Source organism: Erythranthe guttata, chromosome 8 (genome assembly GCF_056151865.1).
Source record: "Erythranthe guttata isolate IM_541 chromosome 8, IM_541, whole genome shotgun sequence".
NCBI lineage: Eukaryota > Viridiplantae > Streptophyta > Magnoliopsida > Lamiales > Phrymaceae > Erythranthe > Erythranthe guttata.
This window is the reverse complement of record NC_142540.1, coordinates 15,163,258-15,174,393: the sequence shown is the minus strand read 5'-3', so window position 1 is coordinate 15,174,393 and position 11,136 is coordinate 15,163,258. Positions and strand designations below refer to the sequence as shown.

Genomic DNA, 11,136 nt, shown 5'->3' with positions numbered 1-11,136 from the left:
CCTCCCACCCGATTACCGCTTTTTACAACCTTGGCTGGAACATGATGCATCGCAAGAAATGATTGAAGTCTACCATGAAGAACCAAATAACGACGAAGATGATGGAATTGGCAATGAAGATGTCGACAACCACATGTATGAGGAGTACATCATCGATGCAATAAAGTTTGAAAAAACGATGACAAAGTCCAATAAGTCGAGAGTGATTAATTAATCAACAGATTTATTCGTTTTCCAACGAAATAAAATCATATTATTTGAATTAATAATATTATTAACCGATGCAGACTATCCCCGTAGATTTTGTTAATGCGTCAGGTTTCACGGAGACAACATATATCAGCTTGGCGTATGGAGTGGAACCATCAGACATGATTTTGTATGTTAGGGGTAACTATCGCACCAAAAGACTTGAATTGTCGACAAATTGGCCAACATTGTTCATCAAGCATAAGATGGTGGTTGGGAACACGTACTCATTTGAGTACAACGTCAACAATAATGTCATCACGGTGAATTCGGTTGATGACAATTAACATGATCTTGGAGTATCTCCCCTAGGAGTCTCGTATTATACCTAAAGCTCAAATGTTTATACATGTTAACTAAATCGATTTTCTATTAATATAAACATATTTTTTTCTATTATTTTTATTTTTATGCAATACTATGGGCTTTGATTACAATTCGTTTATTGAACTATATGCAGATATTTATGCTAGATTTTTTATTTAATTGTTGTGCCTAAATTGTAATATAATAATAACGTTATGCGTTTCAAAAATATTATAATAATCTATTGGTTGCTTTAATGATAAATACTAACAATAGACGGGCTTAGATGCATATAAATTTAATTCCAGAAATTACAAAGCAGTACATGTTAAATTAACCAAAAACCACTTGAATACCTACGCGGGGCTTGGTTTGTAATTATATCCAAATATTGTGTCACAATTTTTAATAATAAGTATCCTTATGGGTATAAACAATAATAAATATTTATTTGCGGTTTTTCGTATAAGCAACTAAACTATATATACATGATATTTATGTACTATTATTTAATTGTTGTGCATAAAGTATAATTAGTTATTAACATTATACGGTATAAAAAGTACTATACTAATCTATCGGCCTCTTTAATGATGAATAATAACATTATAAGGGCTTGTATGCATATAAGATTAATTCCAATAATTACAAACCAATACATGCTTAATTAACAAAAAATGACTTAAAAAAATATATTACAAAACCCGAACATAACCTCATCTCGCAACACCAGAGTTTAATAATAATCTGCTAAAAATCATGGCCAGGGGAAGTAATGCGGCAACAAATTGAAGCAAATTTGCGAGACGGCATGGATCGAAACTTAAGTTTGATTAGACACTTTGATCATTTATTTTTAACAGACATTATTACGGGGTCTTAGCCACTGATTAATATTGGTTACGGTGCCCAAATCCGTGCTTATGATCAACAGCTTTTGAATGTTACTCTTAAATATTCCATTCCGTTGTGTGCTTCGTATTCATTTAATTGGTGCACATTAGTTATGAATATGTTATAATAGTTGGTCAAGTGTGTTATGTGAAATCTATAAAAATGTAAATAAGAAAATTTAAATACATTGCATGTATAAAAGTTTGTGAGTTAGTATAAAAATATATACGTACAATAATACATGTTAATTTAATCACTTTACCGTGAATAGATAAATGTCTGGATATTAATGATATTAACAAAACATGCCCGAATAAAAAACTCTAATATTATTAAAACCATATGCCCAAAACAATCCGAAAGCAATTATTCCAAACTCAGTCAAACAATAATATCCAAAATATGAAAAACAAAAAAAAAACAAAAAAACAAAAAACAAAAACCAAATGTCTAAAACATCGCAATGAAGTTATAAGTCTAACGTGAAAAACAAATATAGTATCAAATGCATTACTGGTGAAAATTGTTTAGTTAGGTCATCTAAAATTTCATTATTTGAACTTATTAATCTAATAACATAGTACCAATTGTTTTTATTATTTCAATCACATAAAAAATATAGGGCATATTAGTCAAAACAAAAACTTAAATATTTGATCTAAGTATATAGTGTTGTTTCTATGCGAACTTGTCATAATTAATATATAAATAATATTTTTGACATGATTTCAATTATTTTATTACAAAAAAGAAGAAAAAATACATATAAATAAATGAAATAAAACGATCTTATACATTAAACAAAATTCACGTAACAAAATTTAAAAAAAATTATAATCTATTTAAAACATAAAAAACAATTAATTAAATAATTTCTTTAACATGTATCACTTTGGTCACGTTCTTTGTAGGAAATGAACTCGAACAAATATATCTTCCCCGCTTCAATAGCACTTCAGCCTTGATATTCCAAAATAACTTTTGTTTTCTAATTCGTAAATTATATGCTACAAATTAAATAAACGATAAACAAAAACACGGTAAATAATATATTCATTATATAATACATTAAAAATAATAATATTAATACGCATGTTACCAACCTTTTGATTTCATTAGAGGAAACGAATTTTCTCAAATTTTATATTCGCATTGTCGATCTCAAAAAATCCATCTTCTAGTTCATCTTCAAAAAATACAAATAAAAAAAATATTTTGTTAGATAAATATATCTACAAATAGGTAAATAGGCTTATACTAAATAATAATATGCAAATAGTTAAATGAAATATGCATAAACATAATATAAATTGAGGGGAAAAAAAAAAGAGAAAAACAAACTGCAAAAAAAGAAAAGTAAATGTTCGAAGAATAGATTACAAAGATTTTTAGTTTCGACTCAGTGCCGCAAATGTTGATGGAGGGGACAAATGAAGTAAGAGGTGGGTATTTAATTTATACTTGTGTCAAATATATTAATAAGGTAATTTTCGTGAATGAGGAAATAAATATTACTTGTAATAATTTTAGTATATAAGCGAAATTAGATTCAAAATCGAATACTAAAAAATGGAAATAAAATCAAAATTTATGATATTATTACCCTCCCATATTAAATCATTCACATTTACAATTTAATGTATTTAAAGCATACTATATATACTATCGGATTTAAAAAAAAAAAAAAAAAAAAAAAAAAAAAAAAAAAAAGGGCTAAATACAGTTTGCACCATTAAAGTATAGGGTTGGTCACACTTACCCCTTAAAGCTACAAATGTAAGTATGTAACACTTACCCCCTCATTAACGAATTTAAAGGTAAAACTTTGACTTTGAATGAAGTGGCATTTTGTCTTCCCAAATTGTCCTTCTAGCCATTATATAAATAATGAATATGTAATAATAAAAAATTCGGCAACTTTGCAAAAACTTAATTTTATTATTTCAATATTGTAAATTTCCAAATGAAAAAAATTGAATTTTAGTTTAATTTTTGTTTTACTTTGTGTTCATTTGTAGCTAATAAAAAGGTAACAATTATTCGAATTTTAATTATGATTTTATAGTTCATATAGTTATTTAAATGCGTATATGACTCTAATATAATCATCCCACTTTTTACTTTGAGAATCACAAAATGTATTCAAAAGTTAATAAGAAATTATAATTTATACGTCTAAATATTTAAATATTTTTTTATTGAAATTTATATTTAAGTAACTGAAATAAATTTCCAAATCAATAATTATTATAAAAAAAAATTGGACGTTAAGTCTTGAAAATATTTTTTTTCTTTCAAATGTTTAACGAATTTTATATATTTTTTAAATAATTGAGATTTTTATTTATATTAGGGTCTATAGTAATTAAAATGTGGAGTTAAACATAAATCAAAATATTTTTTTAATAATTATTATATTTTATAAAATTTAGTTTTTGAAATATTATTGAAAATATATTATTATATATGCATCAATATAATAGCTAGAAGCACAATTTGGGAAGAAAAAATGCCACATCATTCAAAGTCAAAGCTTTATCATTAAATTATTTAATAAGGGGGTAAGTGTTACATTTGTAACTTTAAGGGGGTAAGTGTTACCAACCCTATACTGTATTTAGGCCAAAAAAAATCAAATCATTACATAAAAACATTATTTTCGAATAACTTTTGTGAAATTCTATAAACATAATATATTTCAAGGATTAATACTAAAAAATACATAAAAATACGAAAATATAAACATAATATAAAATAATTGATTATTCATACATAAAAAAAATGATTTTTCTGATTTAAAAAAAATATAGACTGAAAATATATTTCAAAAAATTTAAAATATTAAAAAAAGATAATATTTTTAGAATTTAATATATATTATATTAACCACAAATTTATTAACATAATTATTTAAATTAGAAATTTAAATAAAATAATGCGAAAAAAATACAATCAGGATATTACGTTTTTTGAAAAATTAATTAAGTGAAATAATACATTTTTGACTTTTTAAAATATAAAATTCATGAAATAATTTTTAAAAATGGTAAATAAAATCAAGATTTATGATATTATTATTTACTACCCTCGGATATTCAATCCTTCACATTTATCAAATCAAACAATGAAAGTATGATATCTTGCCCAAAATTAATATATTAAGATTTATCATTTCTTAGAAATTTGTTTCAATTCAATGTATTTAAAGCATAATATAAATATACTATCGGATTTATAAAAAAAATAAAATCATTACATAAAAACATTATTTTTCGAATTAGTTTTGTGAAATTTTATAATTATATATATCTCAAGGAATTAATACTAAAAAATACATAAAAATACAAAAATATGAGCATAATATAAAAAAATGCGAAAATATATACATAATATAAAAAAATGAATATTCATACATAAAAAATGAGTTTTCTGATTTTTTGAATTATATATATATATATATATATATATATATATATATATATATATATTTATATATTCAAACCACAAATTTATGGACATCATTATTTAAATTACAAATTCAAACAAAATAATGAAAAAAATAAGCATATTACGTTTTTTGAAAAATTAATTAAGTGAAATAATATTTTTTTTTTGACTTTTTAAAATGTAAAATTCTAAAAGAATATGTATATGTTGTAATTTGTAAATGAATGTGCAAATGTTAAATAGGAAAGAATTTAAAAACATACCACGATTAAAATGCCTAATAAGCAATTGCGTATTACACATCATCAATTGCGTGCCAACTAAGCGATTTGAGAAAATGATATAGGAATTTGCCACATGTCATTCAAAGAGGGCATAGATCATCTTTATATATTATATATAGATAGTTAGGATTATTATAACAATAAGTTGCTTTGCTTTAGTGGTTAGTACTCTATTAAACCACTCGGGTCACCCGAATTTGAACCCCCTACTCAGTATATTTTGTGTTATTTCACTTAAAATCTGGGTGGACCCGACGGGTACTCGATTCGGGTCCTTGGATCCCCCCACCGGGTAGACCCATCGGTCTCGTGTCCAAAAAATCGAGACCCGAAACCGACCCCTTTGTCGGGTCAATGGTTAACGGGGCGATCTTTGGATCGGGTCCGGGTCAAACCCAGCCCCTGGCCGTGTCTACTTGCTTGCACCCACATATATTACACAATGCTCTCATGTTGCAATTTTCCTCCAAAATTTATTACAACACCTTATATTGCACGTGATTTCAGAAGGCGTAAAATGTGTAATAAACATTTTAGGGTTAAAGTACAAACTAACTCAAGAAAGAAGAAAAAATCAATTTTCTTATTTGAAAATTTGTATAATAAATAATAAAGTTGTTCTACCAAAATATCCAAAATATACCCATATTGTTTTATGAGCTAGAATCGTTCGGGCTCGTCCTGTCAATAGTTCGGGCGTGTCCGTGAACAAGTGCAAAGGCGCACTAGGCCATACGATCAAATATTGAAGTTCATCGCCAATTTTTAAAAGTTTTTTGTCAATTCTCAGAAGTTCAGTGTCATATCTTGTTAAGAAAAATACTCAACTTTTACACGTTCCCTGCCATATTTTTTGTCGAATTTCTACGCCACAATTTGTTAAAATACTCAATTTATTTAAAGGCTTACCGCCAAATATCAGAAATTCGCTGCCAATTTTTAGAAGTTCAATGTACCAAAAAATACTCAATTCTCATAATTACTTCCAATAAGTTTGTTATCATATTCTTTTAAATACTCAATTCAGAAGTACACTACCAATTTTAAGGAGTTCAATGTCATAATTTGTTAAAACTTAATTTCCGAAAATTCATTATCAATTTTTCGAAACTGTGGTGTCAATTTTTAGAAGTCTACTGTCAATTTTAGTATTATTACTACTATATTTTATTAAAAATACTACTTTCATAAAAATTCACAACCAGTTCTTCAGAACTTCGCTTCCAATTTCCATCAATGCCTTTCTCATAGATTAATCTTCGACAACACATAATGAAATATAAACGAAAAAAACTCGGAACTAGTAGCTACTAATTATAATCAACATCTTACACTTGGTTATGCTAAAAAAAACTCCAAGCGAAAAATAACCGATCGATTTGTAAAGCAAATATTTTTACCTTTCACACGTCGAAAATATTTTGAATATTAGCGATTGTAATCCATTTTATACATAAATAAAACACATGTATTTATATAATTTACAAATATACTCCTAAATTGTTTATATTTACACATTTGATCTCCACGCTCACGTGTCATAAATTTTCGTAATGAATCGTTTTCCATATCCGTCTCGGGATTTTGTCTTTTCCGTGTTGTCGTGTTTGCGCGGCGTAAAGTTAAGAGAGCATCTAGTATTTTTGTTTGGAGATTGTGTAATTGAATTCATACTCACAAAGTCACCAACACTTGTGCAAATCAAAATCTCATACCAATTGCAGAACCAGATTCCCCATAATTGATTATCCACACTTGACAAAAGTCATTTATATTGTGGCTTGGTTCAACATTAAATTACTAGTTGACTCTTTTATTTACAAGGTAAAAAGGTCATAATATCTATATCCCCACTTATTCCAAATTCTTTAGTCTTCTCTTATCATTTTCTTCTTCACATATTGATTAATATAATTCAGCCTTCTCTCATGGGTCGGAAAAAGCTTGCGATGAGGCGGATCGAGAACCCGACCTCCCGTCAAGTAACGTATGCTAAGCGCAAAGATGGCATCGTCAAAAAGGCCAACGAGCTCTCCGTTTTATGCGATACCGATGTTGCCCTCATCATGTTCTCGCCCACCGGCCGACTCACCAGCTTTGCTAGTACCGGAAGGTTCATAAACACACACACACACACACACACACACACACATATATATATATATATATATATATATATATATATATATATATATATATATATATATATATATATATATATATATATATATATGTTGCTTTTTAATATAAATTATAGATTTATTATTTATTTTTCAGTAGTATGATATTTTGGATCTTGGGTAAACTTTGTGTGTGTATTCAAGATCAATGAAAAAAATAAAATCGTACCGTCGAGGAAATAAGTGCTTATGAGCCGATCGAAAACCTAAACTAGGAGGCATATTTATTTATTTTTAAATTTTTTTTTCATTTCCTAAAACTAATATAATGGGAGATAAAATTTTAAATTTTAAATTATTTTCAAGATTTAATATATGAAATTGAGTTATGAATTAATGAGTTTTCTTATTTATTTTATGTTTTGTTCAGCAGGGTTGAGGATATCTTTCTTAGGTTTGTTGACAGGCCTGATGAGTTGAGAGGAGGGTATGTGCTTAATTAATTTCAATTGTTTATGATCTCATTCCGTTTTCGCTTCCATCGTATTTGGATTGAAGGATTTGAATTTACGAGAATTTTTGATGATTTTCTTATTTTAAATAACTAACTATACTACAAATTTCAAATTCATGATAATTACTCAAAAAAAGTTCAGAATAAAATCTAAACATTCTGACATTTATAGTAAAATCAATTTTATTCAAATAATCTTAATGAAGCATTTTTATTTTATTATTATTATTATTTTATTTTATTTTCATTTTGCTTCTGACCATTTCACTAATTAAAATTGTTTTTCTCTTGACATGCAGACCTATTAATAATGAAGAGGTATGTTCGTACGCAATCATACAATAATAATGAATTTGGATTCGAAAAAAAATTATTCAAAAAGTAAAAGATATTTTTGCTTATATATTACATTTGCATGTGTAGTTTTTGTCCGGAAGGCTGAAGCAGTTGAAGTACGAAGCGCAGATGCTCGAAAAGATAGCCATGTAATCCCCTTTCCTCATTTATAATCTTGCAGATATTAATTATATGGAATGAAACACAATAATAATATATACAAAATATCGTAAATTTACATACAATATATCATATAAAATACACACGTGTAAAGACATCATGTGTAGCATTAGTAGACGTTATACGAGATATATTTATTTTGTAATTTTGCAAGAAATATAGACGAAAAAAATATATGGACGTGTGTATTTTTTGTATGCGAGTGAATGATAATAATATATCTAGTGTATATTAACCGATATATAGCACAGAATAAACCGAGTGGGCGTTTGTCTTTCCGAATTGACGAGCTATTATATATCGTGGTATTGTTTATTGCTACAGTTCTAATTAATAACGTTTTTGTTTGTTACACATGTAAAAAAATCCGTGTGCTCTCTCGTTTGCTGGTCAACTACTTCAGTATAGAGGTAACACTCGATTTTATTTTTCATCTATAGTCTCGATTAAATTATATTAATTCAAATATAAATATTCTACCGAGTATTTTTACGATACAGTAATTATGAATTCCAGGATATTTTTTAATGTATATTATTAGCAAAACCGTTTACATTGAACGTTTGATTTATGTTAAAAATTCATTGAGTTCAGGATCTTGAAGAAAAGTTGGATAAACTCAATAGAAAACAACGCGAGTCGCAGGAGAAAATGAGGTTAATTATCTTTTTATTATTTGTTTCGTTATTACAAATTTATGAAAAACAAAAAACTACAGAGAAAATAAATTTATTTTCGCTATTTCTTTCCTTTAATTTAATTTTATTTTGACAGGTATTATGAACCTGATGTAGACAAAATCAGTTCAATTCTTGAAGCTGGAGTCTTCCAGCAGTATCTTACAAGCGCAATTCAGCGTATACAATTGTCAAAGGTGCGTTTTTCTGTCTTTATCGTAAATTTATACACAACTATACATATATATGTATGTGCGCGCTAGGTCGAGATTGTTACATATGGTTAATTTAGTATGGTTTACGTTTCTCGTATGATTTTGCAAAATATTATACGATAGTGTAGGTTTACCCAGTGCACCTATATGGTTGGTTGGCAGTGGTTCGCAAAATTAGTATTTCATAACATTACTTATATATGTGCTGATATATAATTGTAATTGATGTCACGATAATATTTACCTAAGAATTGTTTATAACTAAGGAGCACAATTAATAATTTCAATGAAATGAATTTCTTGTAATAGAAGAAAAAAGAAGCATTTATTTGTCATTTGTTTTATTACTAAAATTTGATGACCAAACAAACATGTAAATTGTAAAGAGAACCCTGATATATATAGTTCACAATTATTTTTTTTCACTTCATTGTGTTGTGCTATTTATATCGTTGAATTCATGCATGCAAGGCATTTCTACTAATTCTTACATCTTTGTAGGCCAAACTGCTAGGAAACCAGCTTGTTCATGAAACCACCGAAAATATTGAGGTAATTTAATTTATGTTATCACTATAAATATTATTTGTTGAAGTGATTTCCAGTTTTTTTCGCTTTTCTAAAAAAAAAGGAATAAGGAAAAAAGAAAAATTGGATCAAAATCAGAATTATATTTAAAATACAATTAGTCCGATTTTAAATTTTGAATTCTGCCTATGATGATTGATGACCCGAGAAATGCCCAGATTTTGGACTAAGTTATTTCATTCTAATCCTTGATAAATTTCAATATCTAATTTTGTTTTCCAAATATTTTTTGAATTAATTTTTCACTTTCACAAAATAAAATAAAAAAATTATATTTTCCAAAAAATGCTACTTTCAATATGATCTAATCATCCAATACCAGCCGTAGTAAATATATTCATAAAATTATCAGTTAAATTGGTATATAGTTGCAGGAAACAGTAGCAGTCGAGATGGAGGATACAACTTCCGTAACTGATCAGTCCATCAATAGGAACGATAACGGGTAAATATCAAATGTATTTCTAAATTTAATTAGATAATTAAACTTCTTCATTTGAATTATATAATAATTTATTGTTTCGATCGGATCCTAATAAATTATAAACTTGCAAAAAATGTTTTTTTGTAATGGTTCAGGATGAATTCAATGATGAATGAAGATGAAAGTGGAACAAGCGTATCGATGGGACCTCATCTAAGCCTTAGCTTCATTGAAGCACAAAGGAGATGGAACAATAAGCTTGGCGGTAGCGAGCTCAGTACTTCGAGTTTCAATAATTATTAACATATATATACACATATATATATATGTGAAAATAATAACATACATTTTTTTTTTTAATATTTGTGACCTGATTTTGTCACTTGAATTCCTCACATGTATTGAAGGGGTTGTTATATGTTGTGAACTATGTGCTTGTGAAGCAAATCAGCAATGCAATAAATTTATGGCTTGACAAATAAATAGCTTTAGGGTATTTATATTTTGGTTTTGGAACTAGTAACTAGCTTCTACATTCCCCAAAAGTGTTTTTTTCTTTTTTTGAGGGGAGGAATATTGAGAAGTTTTATAATTTAATTATTGAACAAATCTTGCCAAGTTCAAAGGAAGGTTGAAACCTTTACGATACTCCCTCTGTCCCAATTTAAATGTCGTTTTGGGTTGTTTTGCAAATATTAAGAAAATCAATAAATGTGCATAGATTATAGTAAAAAAACAAATACAATTACTAAAATATCCTCGACATTTAATTGATTCTCAATTAATTAATTAGGAGTGATTAAGGGTAAAATCGAAAATAATACAATTAATGCTTCATTGAAAATCTAAAATGACAAATAATTTGGGACAAAAAAACTTTCTAAAAAGACATATAATATGGG

The 11,136-nt window shown here is 27.1% G+C and overlaps 2 protein-coding genes across 3 annotated transcripts; both read left to right on the top strand.

Moving 5' to 3' along the window:
• Positions 1–6,788: 6,788 nt before the first annotated feature.
• LOC105951571 (agamous-like MADS-box protein AGL104) lies at positions 6,789–8,303 on the top strand. The gene is made up of 4 exons (XM_012975026.2): positions 6,789–7,293; positions 7,734–7,787; positions 8,114–8,132; positions 8,238–8,303. Exons 1-4 carry the CDS (start codon positions 7,109–7,111, stop codon positions 8,301–8,303), a joined length of 324 nt encoding a protein of 107 aa, XP_012830480.2. The 5' UTR covers positions 6,789–7,108.
• Positions 8,304–8,902: 599 nt separating this feature from the next.
• LOC148768597 (uncharacterized) lies at positions 8,903–10,611 on the top strand. 2 transcript variants are annotated; one of them, XM_088821136.1, is made up of 5 exons: positions 8,903–8,986; positions 9,105–9,204; positions 9,724–9,774; positions 10,185–10,255; positions 10,390–10,611. In XM_088821136.1, exons 1-5 carry the CDS (start codon positions 8,982–8,984, stop codon positions 10,535–10,537), a joined length of 375 nt encoding a protein of 124 aa, XP_088677262.1. In that variant the 5' UTR covers positions 8,903–8,981; the 3' UTR covers positions 10,538–10,611. The 2 variants fall into 2 exon arrangements, with proteins under 2 accessions (XP_088677262.1, XP_088677261.1); XM_088821135.1 differs by having other exon boundaries at positions 10,179–10,255; positions 10,390–10,606.
• The last annotated feature ends 525 nt before the right edge of the window (positions 10,612–11,136 follow it).

Coding starts and splice junctions, on each gene's coding strand:
- LOC105951571 (XM_012975026.2), top strand. CDS start 7,109: ATGGGTCGGAAAAAGCTTGCGATGAGGCGGATCGAGAACCCGACCTCC. Junction 7,294..7,733: donor AGCTTTGCTAGTACCGGAAG/GTTCATAAACAC, acceptor TTTGTTCAGCAG/GGTTGAGGATATCTTTCTTA.
- LOC148768597 (XM_088821135.1), top strand. Junction 9,775..10,178: donor AAACCACCGAAAATATTGAG/GTAATTTAATTT, acceptor ATTGGTATATAG/TTGCAGGAAACAGTAGCAGT. Junction 10,256..10,389: donor ATCAATAGGAACGATAACGG/GTAAATATCAAA, acceptor GTAATGGTTCAG/GATGAATTCAATGATGAATG.